The following is a 27,444-nucleotide window of genomic DNA, read 5'->3' as shown; positions in this document are numbered from 1 at the left end:
ACATAAGCGGGGTAAGTATATAAGCGGAGTAAGTATATAAGCGGAGTAAGTATATAAGCGGGGTAAGTATATAAGCGGAGTAAGTATATAAGCGGGGTAAGTACATAAGCGGGGTAAGTATATAAGCGGGGTAAGTACATAAGCGGGGTAAGTATATAAGCGGAGTAAGTACATAAGCGGGGTAAGTATATAAGCGGAGTAAGTATATAAGCGGAGTAAGTATATAAGCGGGGTAAGTATATAAGCGGAGTAAGTATATAAGCGGAGTAAGTATATAAGCGGGGTAAGTATATAAGCGGAGTAAGTATATAAGCGGGGTAAGTACATAAGCGGGGTAAGTATATAAGCGGGGTAAGTACATAAGCGGGGTAAGTATATAAGCGGAGTAAGTACATAAGCGGGGTAAGTATATAAGCGGAGTAAGTATATAAGCGGAGTAAGTACATAAGCGGGGTAAGTATATAAGCGGGGTAAGTACATAAGCGGGGTAAGTATATAAGCGGAGTAAGTACATAAGCGGGGTAAGTATATAAGCGGAGTAAGTATATAAGCGGAGTAAGTATATAAGCGGGGTAAGTATATAAGCGGAGTAAGTATATAAGCGGAGTAAGTATATAAGCGGAGTAAGTATATAAGCGGAGTAAGTATATAAGCGGGGTAAGTATATAAGCGGAGTAAGTATATAAGCGGGGTAAGTATATAAGCGGGGTAAGTATATAAGCGGAGTAAGTATATAAGCGGGGTAAGTATATAAGCGGGGTAAGTATATAAGCGGAGTAAGTATATAAGCGGGGTAAGTATATAAGCGGGGTAAGTATATAAGGAAAGTAAGTATAGAGGTGAGCGTTTTAAAGCGCGTTAGATAGCCCCCTTAAAGCTACACCTGGGTCGCAAGTCCCAGCACTGTTGAAGCTCCTCTCCCGGCACCCGCACGGTGAACCCATGGAATGCTGAGAGGTTTCGTCTCTGTGTCAGTAAATAACACAATTTTAGTCGCCAAAGGATAGAAAAAAGTCACGGCGCGTCTATTTTGAATTATTTTATTAATGAACCTTATAAGTAATTCAGTCGATTCGTTTCATAAAAATTACGAGCGGCCAGTTCCGAACAGGGTAGCTATTGGCACGAAGAGTGAGGACGGCCATTAAGCTATGGACAGCCGTAACACGAAGCGTACAAATCTAACCTATTGGCTCATAATCCATTTTCATAAATTCAGTAATAAGATATTGGACAGTACAAGTGTGCTTATATTTTGAGTTCCAATCGTTACAACGCCCGTGATGGACGGATATCCGAGGCCGGCATGAAGCACTATCCTATGTGGAAATCGTGCAAGAGGTACATATGCATATCAAATAAGAGGCAGTTGTAATTCATAAAACATTTAAATGTATCACAGTACATATTTAATACATTACACACTGTTAATATGTAAGCTACAAAACAAAAATCTTCTCTTGTGTTACAAAAAACAAGTTACAGAAACTTGAATCTCAATTTTCTTAACACCGCTTAACGTTAGTTCAAAGATCAAGCGAAACCGGGTTAGAAGCCTAGTAAATAAAACACAATCAATACAATGCCGACTTTAATAGAATAAGTACTTGTAGTTAAAGTACAAATAAATTCTCTTCAAGGGCAGCCCTAGTAGGTTCTTTTCAAATTTGGTTAGGCAGAAAGAAGAGCTTGGACAGTGGAGGTGAGCGTTTAACGCGTTAGATAGGGGCCCTTTAAACCTACACCTGGGTCGCAAGTCCCAGACACTGTTGAAGCTCCTCTCCCTGCAACGACGGACCCGGCACCCGCACGGAGAATCGGTGATATTGCTCATAAAATATGACAGGCGCTTGACAATTTAATCTGAATATTTTATTGTACCCTTATCACTATCTTGTTTTCCAATAAATTTTATATATAAAAAGTCTAACTATTACAGCACCTACTACCCCATCACGGTGAGGGATCGAGGGGCGAGATCATTTGAAAAGCAAACATTCCTTAATACCCACATAGACTGGTGGTGTGCTAGGAACATAATAAATAACATATTTTTTTTTATATAAATTACTAGCATTAATTAAGCGATTACCAACACAAAGAAACGACCGAGTGATCATAACTGTTATGTAATGACTGGTTCCACCAAGGCCTTACTGCTTTTTAATATGAATATTTTAATGAGTAACGATAAATAAAACAAGAAACATGTACCTACCCTTATTCGTAACAAAGATTAAACGAGTGTTGGTTATGGCTTTTGTAACGTAAATGCGGTTGCTACCAAAGTTTTATGTTACGTTACGTTACGTTACGTTACGTACGCCTTAATAAGCACTGAGTTGAAAAAGTGTTAGTGCTGTTAAGCATGAGTGCCTCTCGTCAATTTGTTACGTTACGTTACGTTACGTTACGTTACGTTACGTTACGTTACGTTACGTTACGTTTCGTTACGTTACGTTACGTACGCCTTAATAAGCACTGAGTTGAATAGTGTTAGTGCTGTTAAGCATGAGTGCCTCCCGTCAATTTAAAAGTTATTTCGTAATTATGTTCTCATTATTCCGAATGTAACGAGGGTCTGAAAAATAAAAAATATGAGAAAAATTATTGTGTAATTATTTTATTAAATATAATAAACCGATATTGTTTAAAGATCTCCTATGTAGAGACTGTAGACTATGAAAAGAATGTTCTTTCCATTATTCCTATCCCATTGTTCAGGAATTTGATTTGTATATTAGTGTTTTATAATGTTGTTGTGTACACAGTCAGAACTATTTGTTTTCGACTTAATTCGTAATGAAGATTGTTTAAGGAGCTATTTTTAACATCATCAGCCTGTCGGAGCCCATTGCTGAGTAAAGGCCTCTTCTCACATGGAGAAGGTTAGAGCATTAATCACCACGCTCGCTCAAGACGAGTTGGCGTTTTCAATCTTATAATTTGATAATGAAAGTCCAGGTTTCCTCACGACGTTTTCCTTCACGTCTGTCAGTGGTGTCTAAATACTGTTAGAAAGTACATATGACTATGAAAAATCACATTGGTACTTGCCAGGTTTCGAGTCCGCGCCCTCACACATGAGAGGCGATCCTTAAATCTCCAGACCTCTACCACTTATTTTTAAAATATATAATATATAATTATTATTTTAAATTTTAATTATATTTTGTTTCATTACTCGATTATGTTTAAAATAACAGGATTCTTTGACCAACGCTTCACCATTTGATAATTGATAATGTGACAGTGGGTGGTAAGTGGTAAGTAGAGCGGTATCTCGGTAAAAATCATTATACTCACTCTTTGTTTAATGTTACCTAAAGTTAATATTTAAAAAAAAACAATTGAACAAATATTTGTGGTACGCAAGCTTTTCAAAATATAAAAATTACTTAAGATACATTATAAAAATTTTCGTGGAATTTAAAAAGGCTTTAAAAAAACTCAAAGGTTACGCCTTCAGTTTATGATGATATAACTTGTGTATGTCGTAGTTTTGATTTATGGGACATTTAAGAAATGTCGTATTAAATACTAAATCTACAGAATGTACCAGTAAATCGAACTGATGACATTATTTTCAAAGTTAATATCCCAATTGGGTGTGATTGTTTAATATATTGTGAGTATTGGTCGTGGTGTGCAATGGGAGGGTTATTGAAGAGAACGGCCTATTTTGCCCTTGAATTATAAAAATCTCCATTAATAAGAAGAAGCTTTAAGAGAACAAATATGAGGAAGTTCACATCATGCTATACAATAACAATTACTAAAACCATTAATAAGTTACCTAAAGGTTTTTACCTGACGTTGACTCGGAGGAATTGGTTGATCTGATATCCTGGCATACACTTTCTTATTTAGCATTTAATTCTCTATCACAATTCCTCCTTAAACACTTAAAATTTAAAACCGTTCTCTTAATCTCTCAAAAGGCTAAAACTCTATCTGATTTTAAGAGTTGTGCAGAATAGATAACTCGTAGAAGATGTGATAGGTTTTTTTATTGTTGCAAAAACTTTCATCTTTAAGGCTCTGGTCTGAAAGAGATTCAGTATTTCCTAATCATACGTAAAATTTTAACTCTCTAATCCTTCAACTGTTCTTGAGATATATCTCATTTATTTATAAATTTGTAACTGGACTTTCATCTACTTATCAGTTAAGAATTTTATTAATTTACATGGACCATAATGAACAGGATAGCCAAGCCAAGCCTTATTGAGACAGCCAAGCTCTAATTGTCTTTATATCCAATGTTGACACGCTTCCTCAATGTCCATTGTAACTTTGACAGTCAGCCCAAATAATATCCGTATAATTATACCCATCAACTTGCTACACCGAAAAACCCCGGCAAAATTTCAACCTGACCAAAATGAGGAATTATATACACCAAGGCATTGTTATACTTTTATTAAAAGCGCTTTACCACTGCAGTCAAAGATATCTGGATTATGTTTATTTTTGTATGCATTTTAGTTCGTCTAAGTCCACATATGTAGCAAGGGTCCTTCTTCCTTCCCTCCTGTCCTTCTAAAAAAGTTGTCGTCAAGCGTGACGAAAGAAAGTAAAGAGGCGTACCAAAAAGGGGTTGCAGTTAATAGAATGTTACTTTAGAATAAAAGACGTGCTCAACATTGTTCTGGTGGAACAGCTATGATTCACTTACCTATGATCCTTAGCAGGTAATAAAGGTAATAACAATCTTGAGCTGTATAGGATTGTATTGGGAATTACAACACCGATATTGAGTCTGCATTGCATAACACTGTCCTCCAGAATAATGTCCGTAGCTGCTTCCAAGTGAACGAAGGAATTTCCTATGGAAATATCCCATACCTGACGCCCGCGGAGTATGCTGCGTGGTGTTTAAAACACTAAATGTTTATGGAAGTGTTACAAAACGGAGGTGACCTGACCACCGGACGTTAAGGGATACCAGGAAACAATATTCCGAACAAGAACACAGCAGAGCGGTTCAGGAGAATGATATGAAAAGAATTTTTAAACAGTTGGATATCAGTGATTAGTTGAAAGACTTTTGAAGGTCTTTAATTCTAACTGTGCTTTTAACTGTACGTCACCATAGATGTATCCTGGTTAACTTTTGGCTCTAGTTAATTCTAGGATAGATAATATCCTTACCATTTCCTTCTGGCTTGTTAAATGCTAAATTAATGCATCCTCATATATTGTATAAGATGCAAAGAGACTTCTTTATTCGCTCCAAAAGAAGGTCTTATCCGTATGTTTTTCTTGCAAAGGGATTCCAATTGTGTATGCCATATGTATGTGTATATTTGTGACGTCGTAATGATGACGTCATAAATGCCCTATCCCCAGGCTATTGATGTTGATGTTCGACGGGTCATTCATTTCAAAGAGATCAGGTCGTTGCAACTACCCTCGCCTCTATATATATGTGTACTTTTATAACTTTAGCCATCCTAAATGATAGATTCGATGTACTTCAAAACTTATAGTTTATTTATTAATATAGACATTTTATAACACTTTGACTAAAAAAATTTTCATGTATTTAGATTTTCCTGATTTCCTATTATTCAAATCTAACCGCTAGATACAACTATTGTCTAAGATAATAACAGTGAAATAGATAGAAACGATATTATTTTGTTTAGTTGAGGACGTTATCGCAATGTGTCCGTGTGGCCAGTTTACCTTCGGTCCAATTTTGTAACTCATCTACGACATAAAACAAGAAAATCCAGTATAAAGATACCTTCAAACCCAGCGGACGTGTCTGTTTGATAGTTAAATATACAGTACGCGATTCAGTTTGTTTATAAAAATATACATAACTATATATGTGAATGAAATTAATTGATATCACATCCGTGTTCTAAGGCACGACAGTAGAATAGGTAAAGTATTTCAGTTACACCAATCGTAAAATATCTGTAATATATGTATATAAATATATATATAAATATATATATATATTAGTTTTATTTAGGGAAAAATACAGTGAATTTTTTTCAATTACATTTTAAGTATTTTAAAAACAGGAAGCGATAGAAATATATATAATAAATAAAATATAAGAATATATATATACATATACATATTTATTATATATATATTCGCTTACAAACTAGTCTGCGTGAAAATGTTTTAAGATATTAATTTGTATTACATTATCAGATTTGAAGTGAACCGGTTTGAGAGACAGCAAATATTGTCTGTTTTTATTTTACCTATTTATCATATAGTTATATATATTATTATTGTCAATATAAATCACAGACATTTCGTCAGCAAATAAATACATATTAATATCCACTTATTAATAAAAGATGAGGAATAATAAAATTAATTTAACAGTAATATGATTTACGATGTTTTTTTTTTGATATCTCAGATATTATGTTATTAAATAATACTCGTAAAAAAATTTGTTCATTTGTATTAAAATCTTTTTAAATATTATAACGAAAAATTAAAATGCATTTTAATTATATTATATTATCATTTAAATGCGTAAATATATATATATAGAGACAGAGAGAGAGAGAAGGAGAGAGAGAGAGAGAGAGAGAGAGAGAGATAGAGAGAGTCGTGGGATAAAAGATCTCATTTTATTATTATTGCCATAGAAAAAATTTACATTTGATTAAAAGATTACCACCTGCCTCAGATACAGAATAATAAGAATAGTCTCAGGCTGTACACGGAAGGTCACTTATTCAGGTGACATTAAAAAAAAAACGTGCTGTAGTTTGAAATAACTAAATTCCTGAACTAAAAATTTATAAAACGAATACTTAAGTGTTTTACTCAATTTTCTTCAGAATTTACTGACCTGGAACCAATCAACCTATGATGTATATACTATTAGTTGAAAATTTAATATATACATAAAAATAAATGACATTAAGTTAGCTTCAGTGAGAAAATGGTAAAAAAAACTACTGAATACACCAGTATATTTCATTTTCAAACTAGTCCAGTAACTACCGAGCTCCAATATAATATAGTTTTGTAATATTAACATAAGTCTTGATCTCGCGAGGTCAAGAAATAAAATATTTATAACTAAACAAAAAAAAATTAAAGTACGTAATATTTTATTTTGAGTTCACAACAATAATTGATGGCTGTAAAAAATATAGTTATTTTACGCTTTAAACAAAACTTAAAACTTGTCAGATAAAAATAAAAAACCTATTGTCTTACACAGAATGTTTTAAATTATATATATTATATAGAAAATATATATTTAGTTTGAACAAATATATGTTATTTGAAAATTTTAAAAGTTTTTCTGATATAAATAAATAATGTTTTTGTTTCAGTGTACTAGTAAATTCGTAACTCGTCAGACGTCAAACAAAATGGGGTAATTAATTATATTGAATATTTGCTTAAGAAGAACTATGTTAGGAAATATATATTAATATATATATAGATAATTATATTTTTACGATGCGATTTTATTTTATACATATATATAGTGAGTTCTCATTAACTAACAAACTAATATCTGATATCAATAATTTATTGAGCAATCGAAGGCAGGCAGAATATCGATTTTATTTAAATACGTTCATAGTTAAAATGGACATTCCATGGCATTATTGATACGAGCGTGTAACAAAGACATGAATGAAATTATTATAAATTACATATATTAATATCATTATAGGAATTATATTTATTTAATTTTCTTTCAGTATTTTACATAAGCTCCCATACCGCACTGTGGGCTACGCGATGGGCTTGGCTATGCATGCTTGCAATTCGCTAGCCATGTTCGTAGCCATGCGGGGCGACGTTACGAAAGATCCAGACATTATGTTCCTAAAGGACAATCAGTTCAAATACATTACTATATGGAATGTAGTGAGTCGAGGAAATCTAATTTATGTAAAACTAGTTTTCACACATGACGTTTCCTGCTAAATTATTTAAAAGAATCGCATAAATTTTCATCCAAACTTTTTAACGAAAGACAAAACACGAACAGAATTCCTGTTCATTAAAATATAGAGGCTACTTGTTCTTTATTTATATTTAAAACTTAAGAAGACGGAGTTAAAAAAAAGGTTTTTATAAACACATTGGCTTCATATAAAAGATTCTTAGGGTGATTGTTATCAATAAAGCCTCTTATTTTAAGTAAATTCAGATAACTATATAAATAATCAAAGTTAAAAAAAGATCCAATAGTTAAAATTTTTACTTACGTAATTTTGTTTTTATATATCAAACAAGGTATTATGTGATAAACATCAAAATTTTTTTCGCCGAAAACCTTGAACCTTCTAACCGAATACAGCTAACTGAACAACTAGTAACTAATAAAATTAAATAATATTTATATATTCTCTTGTTTCAGATATTTCAAATGCTGTTCCTCTCGATGGCCGTCGTGTGTGACGTGTCCTTGATGATGAACGGTCCCGGGGAACACCGGGCGCTGGGTCTCTTGAGGAGCTACAGCAGAATATTCTTCGGCGGAGTCGTCTGGCCTTGTTCAACGGTTAATTTACTAAAAATATATTATTATATATGCATATATATATATTAGTCGTGGTGGCCTGGAGGTTAAAGGTCCGCCTCTCATGCGTGAGGGCGCGGGCTTGACACCTGGCAAGTACCAATGTGATCTATTCCGAGACATATGTACTTTCTAAGAGTATTTAGACACCACTGAAGGACGGTGAAGGAAAACATCGCGAGGAAACCTGGACTTATAATATCAAATTATAAGATTGAAATCGCTAACCCGTCTTGAGCGAGCGTGGTGATTACTGCTCTAACCTTCTCCATGCGAGAAGAGGCTTATGCTCAGCAGTGGGCTTCCGATAGGCTGATGATGATGATGATAATGATGATGATGATATGTTTAGTCTTTAGAAATTTTCCACTCAATCTTATCGATGTTTTAATGTCCCTAGATATTTTAAATAACATTTCCGCTGTGAACATATTTGCAAATCTTTATTTTAACATATAATATAGCCAATGTTACAAAATACATTTAACATTGTCTGCGATGTTCCAATTTAATAAAAGCTAATTTAAATTTAACCTAAAATTAATTGAATTGACAAATAAATTAACTGTCTCTCATATATATAACTAAGACACTTTCATCTCAGTGCTTACACAGAAATATCTTCATATAAAAATTAGTGAATTTTTTTTATAAATATAATTTTATATTAATATATAAATATCACATGTTTTCACTAACTTTTCCAGACGATATTCGTGATATTCTGGCCGATGTACATCTATGACCGGGAGCTGCTTTTCCCGGCGTACATCGATAAGGTGCTAAGTCAATTATCGAACCACGTGATGCACACATCCATACTGCCCATAGCTGTTTGGGCGCTTATTTTTCAACCAGACAACAAACCAAGACATCAGTTTTGGTACAAATTTCATCTAGTGACTGTTTTTGTCACCTATATAGGCTTGTGAGTATATATATATTAATTGTAAATGATTTACTTGTAGATATTGGTTCAGCAGCGCTGGCTAGTACATTAAACATGAATGTCAATAGATTATTGACATCAAACGCGAGCTAAGATTGATTGAAAAAAAAATAAGTAGGTTTTTCGACAGTAAAATTTTTCTCAGCTTTAAATATTTCAATTTAACAATGTATATTTTGGGCTGAATTTTTTTTTCATTTAACATAAAACTCTCAAAATCTTTACATGTTTTTATACTATCCTTATATATTATTGTATAAGATGTAAAATGTGTGGTGATCAATTCCTCTATTACAGCTTGCTCTACAACCACCGCGTGACGGGATCCTGGCCGTATCCTATAATGAACATGATCTACGGAACTCCATATTTCCCTGTATTTTTTGTGATAATATTAATTTTTTATATTTATTTATATTGTATACAGTGGCGGGTCGTGGAATTCATAAAGGACAGATGTCCTAAACTTAAGACTGTGTGACAACAGCTTTAGTACTTATATAAAAATATAGTTCGGTGTCTTAATTTATGTAAATAAAGAAAAATTTTAACAAACTGTATGTTGTATAGATTTATTTGTTTAGAATTCCTTGTTATGTTCAGACGTTAACCAATAGTTCGAAGGTCAAAGGTCGGAGGTGTAAATAAATAAAACACAGTCCCTTGCAAGTGATTCGAGAATAATAAAACAATATTTATTTAATTGGTTCTTAGCTCCACTTCCTTCTAATTAGGTACATTGTTTGTATTGAATTCATAAACCAACAAAGCTATGTGTGCGCGCGTTAACCGGCGGAACCACCAGGCTCAGGCAGGCCTTACGACAGAGCCTCTCAGGTGAAGGCTTCACCTCGGCTAGTTCCGCGATCAACACCCGCACGTTATAGTATCAATATAATCTGTTTATCTTACATAGATATATGTTTTTTTTATTTCATTATTATTATTATTTATTTATTTTATTTTATTTTATTTTTTTTTAATATTTTGTTTCTCTTTTTAATATGTTCAGTAATGTGTAAAAATACTCAATATTTAACAAACGAATATTTTTTTTTTATAATATAAAATAATTATCTCATAGAAAACAAGAGGTACAAATTTTTTTTTTGTCACTATTTATTATAAGGAGACCGCTTCCGACCTCCCCGTATATATTAGAAGCTCTTCTAAATAATTATTGGTGAAATGATATAACCCAAACTATCCAAAAACCGCCTCCGGAAGCTCGGTCCGGACGAGCCTCACTCGCGCCCCGCCGTATGTCCAAAATACATTACAATACATCACGTGTCCAAATCTATGGAACTGGTTCAGTGAAAATTTTTGCAAAACATAGTACAAAAGTTTGTTTTTTTTTTTTGATTTTTTTTTTAAGAAATACCTACAAGACTACCCAGCAATTAAAACGTTACCCTAAAAAGGTCCGCGGTGGTGTTTTTAACTTGAAAAAAAAAATATTTAAGTTAATATCCAACCGCGCAGACACGGCGCCGCGTCGCCTCTAACACTAACACTATGGCGGTAAACTTCCGCCCTAAGATATACGTGATCCACGTCCCGTATTGATTCCGCACCAGTCACAAGTCTACTTTAAGAGTTAAAGAATGGACATTTAGTTCTTTTTTCATATATATATATATATATATTTCATTACCAAAAGCATCCGATTGTTTTTGAATGTTCGGAAATAAATTCGAGGTCCCGCCCGCTAACGGCACGTTCAAATCGTTAAGTAATTGTAACCTCGTAAATTCGTCAGTCTGTAGACTCCGTTTTGATTTTCATCAGAAATTATTTAATGTAAGGGTAACTTACTTATCGTCCGTAGCGGGCATTAAAATTAGACGGTTATTTAAAGTTTTAGGCAAAAGCGGTTTAATTTTATTATTATTTTTTTTACCGAATTTTTCAGTCTTAGTACTATATTTGTCGTTTGTACGTTTGAGGTTTTTTCTCTCCATTAGATATGCATAAACGACATAGCCCCCATTATTTTTTTAATCGTTCAGCAAAACAATATTAAATAATCTGTCATTTTTGTAAAGTAAAATAAAATCTATTTTATTTAATTTCTCTGTTTTTTCTTTTGTTTTTTTTTTTTTTTTTTATTGTAATTCAACAACACGTCTCGAAATAAAATAAAATTATATATATTATATTGAAATAAAAATTGAACCACCCGTATATTTTATTACGCTATATTCTCACTATTTATGCATGAATTATATCTATTTTAATTATTAATTAAATATATATATATATAAATAAATAATAATAAAAAAAAAAACGAAAAAAAAAAACAGAAAAAAATATATTTGGAAATTATAGAAAAAATAAAAAAAAATAAAACGAAACAAAACTAGACAATAACAGATTGCTTTATTTAACAAAAAATATATAATATATAGAAAGTTAAAAAAAAAAAACAATATTTCCCCCATGGCCCGCAGACGACGTCTCCCGGGACACGATCAAAATATGCTTCCATAGAATGTAAAATTATAATTAACCCATCGAACCTTAGATTTATTACAAAATACATACGATTATAAGATATTTACAAAATATGAGTCGATTAATTACAAAGTTATTATATCCAGTCTATTATAAAGGCTAACGAACGAACTTAGCGTAGTGTTAGACATAACGTTAAACCTAAACACGGCGGGCAACTTGTTCGTTTGAGGATGAAAGGAATACATAACAACTACAAAGCTAAGAAAAAAATTACGTATCACGCATGTACCATATTATGCAAGAGAAACCGGGAGCGAGACGGATGTATACGAAAAAAAAATGAGATCAAAAAAAAATTTAAAAGTGTAAAAAAATAATAATAATAATCAATTGCCCGCCGTCGATACATGTCGAAACGTACAAAAAACACGATCAAATCTCATTATCATAGAAAACGGTCGAAATCATAATAAATACAAGTTAAATAATAAGATCCGATCATTAGTTTAATTTCACATTGTTCACGCGCGGGCGCACCGCGGCCCCGCGACGGTTCCGTACCAAGGAAGCTAACCGAAGTCAAAAAGGGCAGTATCAAGTATCCTATGTTACAAAATAAACTTCGTCCCACAAAAACATCAATATTAATAATCATTTGAAATAAATAACAAGTTACATTCTTTATATAAAAAAAAAAAATTGTTAAAATTATTTAAAAAAAAAAAAAATGACCTACCTCTTACAACAAAACGTGGTCTACAACTTTATTTATAATCTTAATAAAATAATAAAAAAAAAAAAAATACCTCCTCTACATCTATTATCATATGTCCATATAGTAATTATTATTTCTTCGTCATTATTAAAAATTATCAACTACATATAATAATCCATACGATTATACATTCGAATGTACATACGAATGTGAGCCGTCGACGGCGATCCGAGGCTTTTACGGGAAAAAAAAATATTATATATATATACATATATATAACGTCGTACGTACGTACATAAATATGTTAACAGTCTCAAAGTACATACATACAATCATATATATAACTAGTACGGATCAGCCCAGTCCACGGCCGAGTCTCGGGTGAGATCGCTAATGAAACAACTCTTGTTATTTGTTATTATTATTTGCTTTTTGTTGTTATTTTTTGCGTTTTTTTTTTGTTATTTCCGTGTCGCAGCCTTCGTTACTGCGTGTAATCTAGGACGCTGTCCAGTGAGAACAGTTCCTTATAAAGCGCTGGGAATACGTGATGTGGATGCGCTGCCTTAAAGCGACACAGCGCTTCGAGGTGCATTAACGACAGCTCTCTGTAATAATCGGTGACTGGTTAATTTATTTATATGCGAATTACATATTTTTTTATATGAATATCATATAAATGATAATTATAATTTGTATAAATCAAAACGTACATTTGATTATAACTTTAAATGGAATATTCACGAGTATATGTCGTTTTAAATGTATCGTTATTATGACTCTGAATGTACCTGAAGGTGGGTATCTTAGCGAGCAGTGTGTCTAGTACTGTGACGTCACCCTTGAGGGGCGCGTGGTTCGTCTCTATCTCGTGTCTCATGGTAGCCATGGACATGTTGAACAACATCTGGATCTCAGGGTTACCGCGGACACCGTGACGCTCTGGGAGCAAATGAAAACTATTAGTATGCCAAAATGAATGTTCTATACATTTAAATGTACATAATTGTTTTTTCCAAGTACTAATTAATTTGAATATAAGTAAACAAAGTGCTTTTATAATATGTACATACATTAATATAATAGTAAAAAGTTGTTGTACGCAAATAAATATTCCGTTGGATGTATTAAAATTTTAAATAATAAAAGCAAGCATGTATGTCTCACCCGGCCACAGCAGCACCAAGCTCTGGTACAGCGCCAGTTCAGTCTCCGTGAGCTTGAGTCGTGCGATCGTCTTAGCAGCGTCGAAGATGCCAGCCACTAGCGACATGTCGCGCGGATCGCTGACAGGTAATAAGATAAACATATTATTATAAATGTATGTACGTCTGTCATGTTACACTCGAACTCCCTACTTCATAATTATTTTTTTCATGTATAAAATATCATTATGGTATGTAAAAAGTATTTTTTTTTTAATATTTAAATATCAGACAGACAGCCAGTCTGGTAATCAAATAGGACTAATTAAATACATATTTTTGCTTATAAGTGATTTCCATACACTCTGTATTACGACTTTAACTAAAAAGATATTAAAATAAATATAAATAAAATCAAAACGCTGCTGTAACAAACGAATTTTGATATAACAATACAAGCGGGGAGAACGATATGATAATGATATTTACCGTGCGTGTACACACTCCCTTATAGGCAGCACCACGTCACCGTACAGCACGTGATCTCTGTTGATGTCGATCAGACGGGACAGACGGACGATCGCTAGTTCGAAGGAACCTGGACACGGAAAACACAAGTTAGAGATAGAGAGAGACAGAGAGAGATAGATAGACTACTATACTAAACACCAGTAATATATTACTATTATTATTATAGTATTTTTATGACAAACCTGATTTTAGCAGCAGGATCTGGTCGTCCTGGCTGAGCTTCATGAAGCCGGGGATGAGCTTGGCGAACTCGATGATGTTCTGGATCATGGATGTGAGCTTGTTGGCGCAGTCCAGCCACATCTCCTCGTACGTCATCGAGTTATAGAATAGCAACCTGACAGGACAGAGCGTTCATTATTAATATTGTACATAAAATTACTGGACAGAATCTGATAAAATTCATCATAAAGTATAGGTGGAGTTTAGGATGTACTCACTTAGAGACATCCGGCGGCTTCCTGAACATCTCGTGTATGTACTCCAACTTGGGGTTCGTGTTCGCGTGAGCCTCCGCAAGACTTTTAACCAGTACCTTACTTATTTCACCTTCCGCTGTAATATTATTATAACATTCATATTCGTTTAAAAACGAGAATTGAATTTAAAAAAAAAATTGCATTCATTCAACTAGAGATATCAGCATTCCATCGAACATTTAAAATCAGAATCTAAATGAAATAACCAACATTCAAAATAAAATGTGAATTGCATTCATTTAATGTGATATATGATACATTTTATACAAAATAATACTCGTAACTCTATGCAACATAAATTGACAGCGAAATAACAGAAAAAACAACATATATATATATAAAAACAAAAAATGTCAAATCATAAACGTCACAATGGACTATTCGGTGTAAATAAGAGAATGATTTGCTTTCCACGAAATGGCTCTGGATCCGCTCTCCGTGATACTACTGAGTACGTGGATCATAGCGTGCTGGCGTGAGTCACAAAATATACCAATCAACAGATATATCTCAATATTTTACTTTGTAACATATGTACTTTTATTATCTTACTTTCCCTGTCATATATAAAATTGTATAAAACTATGTGAGGCGTATTCGGCAACACAGCTGAGTATGTATTTGCTCCGTCCGTACGTGTACTGAGCGTGCGTTTTATTTCTCAGCATGTATTCTACCGTGCTGCTTCCCGTTCCTGCCGTATCCGGTGATAATTATTGACGGCAAACGACGTAACATTAACGATGTGAGTACCGAGTAATGTTATCGTATATCGTATATAAATAAAGTCATCAGCACTCATTTATATTATTTTACAGACGAAAGCCAACGAACGAACGAGCGACTACGTATGTTTCACGAGGAGCGGCTTCATGTTCAGGAACAGTGCGCCGTTTCAACGTCATTAATATGAACACTAGAGCTACGTCACGAAATCATCTGGCATGAGAAAAAAAAACAGAATATACGTGTATATATATGGGGTCTACAAAACATAGCGTGATAGCCTACAAGCCGACTTACACGGCAGGTCGTCCGCGCTGCCCTGCTGCCGCCGCGTGGACACGGCGTTGGGGTTCACCATACCCATGCCCGACATGTTCATGTTGAGAGGATCCATCAGCCTGGCGTTGCTGTTCGTGAGATCGTCGGGGCTGAGCTCCTCGCTCGTCAACGACACCGAGCTCTGGCCGCTCACTAGCACCGAGTTCTGTATGTCCATGGGACTGTTCAGGTTCGACGGACTATGAAGGAACGTGGTGGAGTCGACGTAGCTGGCCACTAGATTGTCTACGCCCATGGAGGTCTCCGGTTTGATTTCCTGTTTGATAGCTATGACGCTCGCCGGCGGGCTCTGGATCCTCTCATCGTATCTGTCAAACTCCTGCACCCTGGGTCTGTTGACGTCGCTCATGGACTGTCTCATTGTCGTCGTCGCTGTCGTCGCTGTTGTCGTGGATGTGGACGCTCGGATAGTTTTTTGTTGTTCGTCTAATGGGATTTAAATGTCTGGATATCTAATAGTTTCTGTGTTTTTGTACGCTAATATATATTCTGTGTCGTATGTCCCGCTGTCCTGTGGCCAAACGATACTATACTCACCATGGTCTATGAAGTCCGTGTCGAGGAAGCCGGGTTGCTTGGGCTCGTACGTGGTGGAGTCCACGTAGTTGGCCGACACGTCGTATTGGGGAGGTTGGGCCTGAATGTTCAGGTTGGAGTTGAGCGGCGCGTTGTATCCGTATGACGACAGCGGGGAACCGTAGTTCTGGTAGCTGCTGAGCGGAACTGAGCATTAATTTCTGAGCCTTTATTTTTTGTACTGCTTGGTCGTGTGTAGTCTATCTATATTATCTACATATGTCTCTGGTCAATTTTTATTTTTTATTTATTGTTTTTTTCTATAAAAAATTATTAATAATATTGTATTGTTATTGATGCACTGATAATAAAATACAACAAGACTACAAATGTCGGCTGTTTTATTGACATCGCATACATATTTCTGTAACGTTGCAAGATTAAAATTAAATATAGCTGTCGGGAGAATCAATACGTAATTTACGAAACCGCCATCTATCAGCGACCTCAAGAACCATAAAGTCCCGCTACCCGCTGCCAGATGGCGCCGAGTACCGTTAGCTGTCATTTGAGTAACGATCCGTTAGACGAGACGTCGTTAGTCGTTACTCAAAGACTCGCTAACGGTAACAGGAGAAAGCAACGTAACGGTCGACAAAAATACAAGGGATTTATACATACTACATACATAGAACAAACTCTATACTGTCTAGGAATTGACGGGTTATTGCTGGAAGGAAATATTTTATTATGTATATATGTATATATATATATATAAAATATTTGTTCCATAAAATATATAAAAGTTAACCTAGCGGAGTACAGTCATTAAATCAATGTATTATCAGATAAGTTCCGTCCACTGAACGCGAGATGTCACCTGTTATAGTGTCCGTGGAACTGGTCGCTGGAGCTGGGCGTCTGTTGCTGCGCGTCGTACACCGAGTCCGGGGCGGCGTCAGACTGCGCCCTCATCTGCGCCTGGTGGAACCTCACCTCGTCCTCCACCTTCTCCCGCTGCTTCTTGGACATGCGACCGAACTTCACCGCTGGAATTCATGTTTATTCGTATCTACTTCACTTGTATTATGAACGTCATTAATATACAGTCGATCGTATCAGACGCCTGGCGGAGATTGCTGGGTTACGTAATTATAAATAAAAACTATATATTCAATTAAGGCTTGTCTGTGTGCGTGTGTATGTGTGCGTGTGTGTGTGTGTGTGTGTGTGCGTGTCCGTCCATTGGCACAGTGCCTAGTGGAACAATGAACTCTAAGCATGACGTCTGACGGTCGTAAGCCGATCCCGTTCTGTAACCCGGCCGTGTTGTGAGGAACACATCTCAAATATAATCGCGACATCGATCTGTACATTTAAATCGGTCGCATTAACATTTTCGGTCCTAAAGTTTTCTTTTGTCGGGCCGTTCGACGACCTCGTGTAGTTTGAGCCGTGCGTCCGTACGATATGTTAGCTTGAACGGGTCATCTTATTTGGTTGCGTGTAACCGACTTATTGGCCTGTATTGTTGTGTGTTTTGTACGGTGTTTTGGGTCTTGGTATTTTTGCTAAAATTTTTTGGAACACTGACCTCTGCTCGCCGTCCTATTCAGTATAGTATTGTACAACATTTTTTGTATGTCTGTCTCTTTAAAAAAATCTTTGTTATATCCGTCTATTTCTTCCTGTATTTAACTCTATATTATATCTATTTTAACGAGTATTATGTAATTCTAATCAGTAAGTGTTAGTAGGTATTACGTAGCACAAAAACACACATACGTTACGCTTTGCGCCCGCAGTTGCACAATGTTAGTGTTGGGAGATTGTTATCGATAATATGACGCTCTTTTAAAATTTAATCGATACATTTAATAATAATACTTAATTTACGTGGACTTCATTATCTTTAGTTGATTTAATGTTACAGAATATAATGGAATGAATATTACTAATGGGCATATTTTTGTTTAAAAATTTACTCAAAATTAAAATAACTATTAATATCTATTGTTTTAAATATTCATTAAGTTATTTCCGAACCATCATACGTGTTACTAGTGACAAATGTATGCAATAAAATATTATAATATTTATCGATACTTTTCCCATCACTATATATTACGTGCGGTTGTGCAACTTGACGGTGCACGCGAGACAAAACACTAGGACGACTTATATAAGCTGAGAACGGGTTCGAATCCCGATTGATGTACAATGTATATATATATAATATTTATCTATATATTTTGTATGTATGTATATAAATAAATATTTTATATCGTTATTGTAGCTAACCTATATATTGTTGTATGTGCATATACATATATATAAGTTTGTTTATACGGTTTTCATTTCCCCTGTTTCCCCGTAACAACAGCGTTATCAGCACTGATAACAGTTCATTGACCCCGCTTCCTTGTTAGCACGTGGAGTTATATAGTTGAAAGGCTTGATCGCTTAGCTTGTGATATTTTAAGAATATTGTGTATTAAATTGTATATAAATAGTTCGTGGTTTGTTTGTATGTATGTAAGTCACAGAATTAACCTAAACGTAATCGTTGTAAATGTGCCAGGTGTGTGTTTGTCGCGTACGACGCATCTAACGAACCGTCGTTTTAGTGTTCCGTACATTTCAATGTAAAGGAAAAAATTAATGAACAATCAAAAAACTGATCTAGTTCAAATTCAATAACTTTAAGAAAAACTATATATTTTTATATAAAATACTAGAACAATCTACACCTCTGTATCTTGTCTGAATAATAATTGACTGTGGACTTATCATCAAATAGATCGGTTTCCACAATCTTACATACATCTATAGTATAGAAAATCAGGAGTAGAAATCACGATACACGTCCAAAGTAATCGAGACATCTCTCCCTACAAGTGACTGTTATCTCTAATGGCACTCTCATCTCTTCAGTCTCATCTCTCTCAACTCCAGCTGATACTCACCATCGCGGCTCATTCCCAGCTTAAGACACTTCTGGAGCCTGCAGTACTGGCACCTGTTCCTGTTGACGCGGTCCACTACGCAGGCTTTGTTCCTCGGGCACTGATAGTTGACCACTGGAAGGTTCAGCTGTGTTAGTCATACCATTGGTGGTGGCTCATGGTGATCATGGTGGTGAGAGGTCACCTCGCCTCGAGGGACACGAGGCTCAATAGAGGCCAACGAAATAAATATATATTGAGATTTGTATAGAGAATTTATACATTAAATTCACCGGTCTTAATATAAGTAGTGTTATAAGTCAAGCCTTGAACTGCTATATTATAACTTGTTATCATACGTATATTTCAGTAACCAGGAATCGAACCCGGTCTACGAATATTATATTATATGAAAATATATTATAAGTATATAAAATTTTTTTGTAAAAATTTTATTGCGGTTAAAATATATTACAGTACTGAAAATATTACACAAACAAACATACAACACAGAATAGAATTTGTTGAATTAAACCTTAAAAATAAAATATTCAAAAACAGTACGAAACGTGTTGAAGCACAGGAATTATTAATTTTATAATTATATATGACGTAAATTAAATATTCCTGTGCACAGAACTATATGCAAACACAGTACTGTGCTGGGAAATATAATATAATAACGGCGGCCGACCTGTGCTCTGTGATCTCCTGAAGAATCCCTTGCAGCCCTCGCAAGTGATCACCCCATAGTGGACCCCTGAGGACTTATCTCCACACACTTTACAGGGTATGATCTCGATTTGGGCTGAAAACAAATTAATATCATTAATTATTTTAAATGTACTATATTGACATCCGAGTTTTTCTGTCAATAAGAAAATACTTTAGTCTTAGTAATAGTTTGAAAACGAAATACCGTCAGTATTCTGTGTATCGTTCATTTAACCTCACAATGATAAATAATTGGTAACCGCATGTTTTGAATCTGAGAATATTTATGTATAACTTTATATAAAATAAACACACTTTATTCATAAAGTGAAATAATTTGATATATATATATATATATTAAATCTTAATACTATTATTACGAATTAGCATAGTAAACTTACACACCATCATAAATAAATCGGTACAAATTTAAAATAGTCCCTAGAGAAAAGGGCTATTGCAAATTAACAGAAATTTATTATGTCTGTTTGTTAGTCACAACATAAAAATATATTCGTATTTTCTTAATGCATAACTCGGAAACAACTTAATGCTATTATTAAGAATTTAACATTATATTCTTATTCAATATAACTGTTAAAAATTGTTAATTCAATAGTAATTGAATGTTCTTCGTCAAATCTGTGATAAAATCACCACATTTTGTTTTGTATGTATATTATTATTTATATAATTCTCGTTTATAATAAATTTTTTTCACCACCCTGTATAAAATATTTCTATGCTATCTTTAGAGAACAACATGTATCTCTGGGACCACTTTGGCGACAGCCCTAAACGTCACGGCACAAAAAGCAAAGATATACATTTAGTCAATATAACTTTATTAAATAGAATAAATACATTCGACGCTTCCAAATTCAAACAACGAAATAAAACAACCAAAAAGGTTAATTCTTAATAGACATTAGAGGGCAGAAAAGAAAAACATTTGACAGTTCCAAATTCAAAATTCCATGCGAACGTTTTCGGTCGAGTTCATCGACCCCACCGCAAGGTCGGAGCGCGGGCGATGACTCCGTATTGTATGTGTGTTGTGTTGAAATACAATCAATAACCGCCCTTATTTATATACAACAAGGTTTATATTCTATTGACATATAATAGCCGTCCATGTGTGCGTCCATGTTTGGGAGCGTACGGGATCCTAGACCGATTTGCTTTTAATTGGAAGCCAGTATCGTAATGCAGGTGTCGGTTGACAGTTTTTTTTTTATCCTATTACGCATCCGTCCATAGTATACATCTTTGTATTTATTAATTGTTACATTATTAATCTGTTTGACTAATGTTATTTTAATCGTTATTTTATTTGTTATTAAGCTCTAGCCACGTGTGTGACGCAATAAATAGTTACACTATTTCGAATCGAATATTGTGTGAAGACTTCTAATCTTGATTTAGAACTAAAAATGATTAAATATTAAAGAGATGTCTCCTTTGAAATAAAAAATATATTTTAGGGGAATCGACTATATAGTATATGAATCTCGTGATGAAAATTTAAACATAAGTTGTATATAAACATTAATTAAATGTACAAATCTATGAGCATTGTTTTAAAGTTTTTTGTTACAAAATAACAGTATTCAAGAGGAAGCTCGAAACAATGGCGATTGAAAACAAACACAAATAGCGGATTTTGATAAAAATAATGTACACGTTAAATTAAAAACAGACAGGATATTTTTTATCTGTGCTCATTATAATGTGCTTTTATAGACTGTGGCGATTTTAAGTACTCTATTGGTACTATGAGAAGTAATTTATAACATATTGGGATTCTCCGTAACTCGTTAGTAACATATCCTTGTTAGAGCGGGACGGATGACGCGATGCACTCGGTCAGCTGTTCGTGACGTCACAGTTCACTGAACCCCCGCTCGGATTGTATCATGTCCGTGACGTCACGAGGGTTGGGAATTCGGGCGGGGCTTACGGTATTCCAATTTTAAATATTTCAATCGTCACAAATTGACACATGTCATTATGACATTCCATCATGTGATGGATTTTTTTTTAATTCATTCGATGCAAAGCTTCACGTTATGCGTATCGTGAATAAGAAATTTAATTTAATTTCTTCTATTAATTTGATGTAATGTTTAATTATAACAATATTGATGTAGCAATGTTTAGTTTTTACCATTTTTTTTTAGATTTGATTTGTATACTATTATCTATAATAAAATGTAGAAAGAGTACAGTAAATATTTTTTACTACCATGCGTAAGATTTTTAGTCCAATAGGATTTTGTTGAATGGAATAAAATATATTAACCGTATAGGGGTCCTCTCATAACATAATATAGCAAAATACAACAACCAAATGATATCACTATCACACCCACACCGCGTCACAGTTCAACAAACTCAAACCAAATCCAAGACTCGAATTTGAATTTTAATCTAACGGCCTGTACGGTACTCGGAAGTCCATTGTAATGTCGTCTTTATTTCTATAGCAATAAGAGCCACCGAGCCCTCCTTAAGGTGAACGCCCGCAGATGTCCGAACGAACAGCACAACTTTAACTTATCTATCATATATTTGTTATAGCGCATCTATTTCAATGGGCTACGGTTTAATTTCGTATGACAATTAATTCACGAATATGATTCATCTTTGTATAGTCCTTCGTCTTCGAAATTCGAATAGCTCTCAGAATAGGTTTTATATTACCAAATTTTTTACAGCCTCCAAGGACTGGCTGAATACAAAACTTTTGTAAAAAGAGGTTCAGACGAATGAGGTTACACAATACACTGTTCTATAGAGAATTGTGATTTATATGATTTAAGAACATTTGAGAGCGAACAAAAAGCCACTATACGAAATCAATGCTGTGTTTCATTTGTACGCTCAGATTCGTCATCCTAGTACGAGTTTAGTTAACGACGTCTTATTAGTTTTTAGTAATGATTTATAATTAATAAATATTTTTTTATAGCTCTGTTTACAGAGTCTTGCTGAATATAACATTATTTTTAGTTTTGGCTTTAGATCAGCTGACGCTGCGAGTACGTTGACCCCGCCTGATCGATACGTGAAACCGAAATACTCTGAATTACTTAACATGTGTACATTACATTCAGTATTATTTATATGTTACATTAAATTTTATTTTCAGAACTATCATATAATAATTCACATTACGATAGAGAAACAGTAATTAATATAAAAAACCTTTTACTTGTTATTTGTCATAACTGGCAGTATATAATAAAAAGCTTTAATTAAAATTTAGAACGTCAAACTGAGGACCTATTTGTACTGCATAGTATTTACGGAGCTCGTTCGTATTGGGTGCTTTTAGTGTCGGGACGTAACAATTAATGATGACAAGGACGTTTGTGCAGTACGCGGTGCCGACACACTAAACACCACATATATGACAGACTCTCTCGTATATAATATATAGGAGTAGTATATATATTATGTATGCGGTTTATTGGTCGAATTTATCTCGATGGCACAACGGCAATGACCCAATATCGTTCAGAACATTATCAGATCGAAACTGAACGTAATATTTGCTGTGACGTACCGTGACGTCACTAGGTCGATGAACCAGTTCCGAAAATTGCCCAACTATATTAATATGGAATTTCTATATTTATATTAATTTTAATAATAAGGATATTTAAATTTCACTTTTTTTTTACCTTTCGCCATCGCTCACTATAAAGTACCTCTCGCCAAAATGTCCGTGTTACGTGTGCGTTAATTTGGTGCGCTCCCTAAAATAAAAGTGACAGTGACGTCATGTCACAGGTCGATGACCCGCAAGTATTTTTCGTTGAGTCATTTTTTACATTGTTCAACAATTTATCAAGTATATTGTAATGAAATTTTAACATATTCTAAAAATTATCTGGTTTAAACGGACAGACTAAAAACCTATTATGAAAAAACAAATCATGAATTCAGAACTTTGAAAAAAAGGCCAAAATTAGGCAGAAAAACCAAACAAACCATTTCACCCGAAATTCAAAAAATTAAATTATTTTGGCGTATAAAAAAGAGTAAAGGAATAATCGCATTCAAGAAAACAAAGTACCAGGGATGTATGAACGAAAAGGAGTTTCCACCAAACTATAACATCCAGAATTACGGGTTCATAGTAAAGTGCACTCTAACATGATCTGTATAAAATACAATTTCCAATGCACTTAATGCACTTATAATGTTCTGAATTCAAATGTATAATGCACGTGCCAGTTTCGTGGGGTGAATGCACTTGACACAATTTGCACTTTGACTTATTACTCAATCCTTTTACAGCTGTCTGTAGGCGCGTTCCATTCAAGTACAGGCATCACGAATGCACTGTCACACACATTTTATAAATATTTTCATGATATGTTTGTATCATATGCAATTTAGGTGCGTTGTCTTAACCCAAATTTTGTCACAATTAACACCAATACCGAACAAAGAATAACTAATGGCGACAAACAGATCCAGGTCACTCATTAGACATTTGGAGCGTTTTAAATAATTAACAAATTAAAATATTTGGAACGACATATTGGAATTGAGTTAACAAAATATTGACACGTTTCAAACCATTTGTCTTTATAAGAACTATGTGGCATTTAGATTTATTATCGTAATATATAATTATAATTTTTTATAGTTCATACGATAATGGGAACAAACAGGCAAATAAAGAACTTTGTGTTTACTAAATCGTGAACAGATAATGTATTTGTAAAGAGCGATACAGACGGGGCTGGTTATACTGGCAATGATATAAAAATGTTCTTAATATGAATTTGTTACTTTAGAAGGTTATAAAATTAAATTGTACACCGTTTTTTGTATGAAAAAGCGTACAATTCAATAATTGTTATACGTTTAAAATATACATGTGTCTTAAGACACGACGCGTCGCGACCGTCTCAAGTCTGCTCTTCAATTAATTTATTACAGTTACGATATATGAATATTTATTTTGTTATTATTTACTCGGTTTATCCGAAGCGTTTAAGTAAAGTTCAAATTAATTTATTAGCTATAATATATAAGGCTATAAGTTTAAGACTGGACGTGGTTTAAAACTCAGTAACTCGGCTCCAGACGGCCTACATAAGCTTTTAAGCAAAAATCAATGTGAGATTGCGTAACTCGGAGAGACAACTTAGCTCTTAACTAGACCTAACTCTAAATGTACTGCGGCTTTAGTCTCTGTGTAGTTAGAGCTATATATGATAGTTTGAACCGATCAAATGTAACCAAATTTATATCGGACATATAAAATTATTCGGTTATTTTCCATTAGTGAGAAATTTACCTCTGATAGAGTTAGCGGCCTTTTTATCCATGAACATTCCCGAGATGGAAGATCCGAACATAGATTCACTGTTTCCAGGGGGCGGGGAGGTACTGTCGGCGACGGAGCCGCTCGTGATGTCCATGCCCATGGAGTGCATCCCGGGCACGTCGTGGGGCTCCCTCTTCAGTTGCATCTGGGGCTGCTGCTGGCCCTGGTGCAGCATCGTCGTCGCCGACGAGTGACCCCCGTGTTGGTCCGGAGGCCACTGAGACCCGAACAGCTCGTGGAACTGATTGTTGTTCATCATAGTTCTTTTTTTAAAAGTTTATATAAAAACTCTTCTAAGTGATTTTCGGCCAGTGATGATGTTGAACGAATCGTATTCGCATTGCGGCTCAACTGGCGAGTCGGCTGTTGGTGTTCCTTTTTTAAAAAAATGTCTTCAAACTTTGTCTAAGGCAACTTCTTTTGTATGACCATGTGAATTTTTCTTCGAAAAACTATGGCACTCTGTCTAAGGTTTATTTATTAATTAATTTAATATTTTTTTGCAACTTTGTTGACTTTAAGCACCACTGATATATATTATTTTAACTGATGTATATATTCCGGCCGAGCGGCGATGTAAGATTTCTTTTCGCGAAGTTTATTTCTGGTATCAACTTTTTGAAAAGCAACAAGTTCTTTGGCATTTTGTAGCCGTGGTTTCCGTTTTTATTCTCTTTTCCACTTATATAAACATTCTACTAAGGCACTGTTTAATTTATTGTAATTTATATTCACTTGTTCCCGTATACTGTTTTATAGAACACAGAACAAACAAAAAAAAATCTGTAAAAAGAAAACCGAAGCAGAAGCGAGAGTTTAAGAGAATTAAGAAATAGAAACCTAAATGTGTTTTTCAAATTTGGAACAGTATCGATTTTAGAAAACCGAAACACGTTCAATAATCTAAAATCAAACTTTACGATTATTTGTTTCTTATTACAATCCACGCACTAAGGCACTGTCACATTAACATATAATATATATATATCACAACACTGTGATGTTTGTACTTAGTATTTTGTACTATAGGTTTGTTCACAACTCGGCTGCGTTACAAGATGTCGACGCCGCGGCGGTTCAAGCGTTACTGACGCATTGACGAATCTCGTGCCAGTGTCGACCGAAATTATTGTATATTTTTTTTTTCACTCCGTCCGAATAAGTGACAAGGCTAGTTCACTAACACCCGAAACTTAATTTTTAATCTTAATAGGTTTTATACGGGTTGCTGTTACCCCGAAAGTGGGTAAAATAATTAGGACCGGGTAAATATTTGCAGGGTGGGAATAATTAAGGTATAAAACTTCTGCTTGTCAGTGTGTGTGTGTTTATACGTGTGTGGGTGTGTGTGCGGTCAGACGGGCGTGTTGGTGTGCGTGCCGCGTGTCATTGACCCCGGGACCCAAACAGTGGATTTCGGTGAAATGTTGTTGAACTCTAGTTTTGAATATCGGATGTTTTGAGCCTGCATTTTTGGCAATTGAGAAAAAAATATGTTACGTCACTGGGTCAATGACCCCGAGGTATTCAAGACTCCAAGCTCATATAAGTGTAATAATATAATATATATTTTTAATACTAGAATAAATATAGGTAATTTATAATGTGTATAAGTAAATAAATCCATATATATATATATATATATATATATATATATATATATATATAGTTATATAGGTGTATTACATACCTACACAATGCTTCACCAACAATATTTTTCCTATATATATGTATATATATACATGTGTGTGTTCATGTGGTTGTTTCCCGGTGACCTTGTGACGTCATCGCGGTATCGACCGCTCTCGTGACCCGTCCCGCACATTATATTCGGGACTGAGTCTCAGACTGTGCTGAGACTGAGTCTAACAGTCAGACTAAGTAAGGTAATAAGTTATATGAAAGAACAGCACTTGTTTTATTATTAAAATATTATAAAAAATATATATACTCGTCCCACTTTAACTGCTAAACGTGATTTTACAGATACATATAGGCTTATATGGATTGAAGATTGTAAGTGAAGCTGCGGTCAAAATTAATATAAA

General features: G+C 34.3%; 2 protein-coding genes across 15 annotated transcripts in view; one reads left to right on the top strand and one right to left on the bottom strand.

Moving 5' to 3' along the window:
- The first annotated feature begins 5,768 nt into the window (after nucleotides 1–5,768).
- On the top strand, nucleotides 5,769–10,034 carry LOC116776235 (androgen-dependent TFPI-regulating protein-like). The gene is made up of 6 exons (XM_032669378.2): nucleotides 5,769–5,894; nucleotides 7,326–7,369; nucleotides 7,704–7,872; nucleotides 8,369–8,512; nucleotides 9,238–9,458; nucleotides 9,777–10,034. Exons 2-6 carry the CDS (start codon nucleotides 7,365–7,367, stop codon nucleotides 9,958–9,960), a joined length of 723 nt encoding a protein of 240 aa, XP_032525269.2. The 5' UTR covers nucleotides 5,769–5,894; nucleotides 7,326–7,364; the 3' UTR covers nucleotides 9,961–10,034.
- Nucleotides 10,035–10,141: 107 nt separating this feature from the next.
- The window catches only part of LOC116776079 (probable nuclear hormone receptor HR3), a 63,815-nt gene continuing 46,512 nt past the window's right edge, over nucleotides 10,142–27,444 (bottom strand). For 5 of the 14 annotated variants that reach the window (XM_061525297.1, XM_061525290.1, XM_061525293.1 and 2 more), the window contains 11 exons: nucleotides 20,030–20,143; nucleotides 19,357–19,470; nucleotides 17,271–17,439; nucleotides 16,412–16,587; nucleotides 15,833–16,300; nucleotides 14,771–14,885; nucleotides 14,513–14,667; nucleotides 14,289–14,397; nucleotides 13,822–13,940; nucleotides 13,446–13,596; nucleotides 10,142–13,262 (listed from right to left, as the gene is read on the bottom strand). In XM_061525297.1, the coding sequence (XP_061381281.1) occupies nucleotides 13,139–13,262; nucleotides 13,446–13,596; nucleotides 13,822–13,940; nucleotides 14,289–14,397; nucleotides 14,513–14,667; nucleotides 14,771–14,885; nucleotides 15,833–16,300; nucleotides 16,412–16,587; nucleotides 17,271–17,439; nucleotides 19,357–19,470; nucleotides 20,030–20,143 (1,814 nt within the window). In that variant the 3' untranslated portion in view covers nucleotides 10,142–13,138. Of the gene's footprint in view, nucleotides 13,263–13,445; nucleotides 13,597–13,821; nucleotides 13,941–14,288; nucleotides 14,398–14,512; nucleotides 14,668–14,770; nucleotides 14,886–15,832; nucleotides 16,301–16,411; nucleotides 16,588–17,270; nucleotides 17,440–19,356; nucleotides 19,471–20,029; nucleotides 20,144–25,366; nucleotides 26,501–27,444 lie in introns of those variants that run through there. The other 9 variants (XM_032669173.2, XM_032669175.2, XM_032669176.2 and 6 more) reach the window with 7 other exon arrangements.

The sequence above is a fragment of the Danaus plexippus genome, chromosome 28, assembly GCF_018135715.1.
Source record: "Danaus plexippus chromosome 28, MEX_DaPlex, whole genome shotgun sequence".
Lineage (NCBI taxonomy): Eukaryota > Metazoa > Arthropoda > Insecta > Lepidoptera > Nymphalidae > Danaus > Danaus plexippus.
The sequence above is the reverse complement of the archived record's forward strand: the minus strand, read 5'-3'. Positions and strand labels throughout refer to the sequence as shown.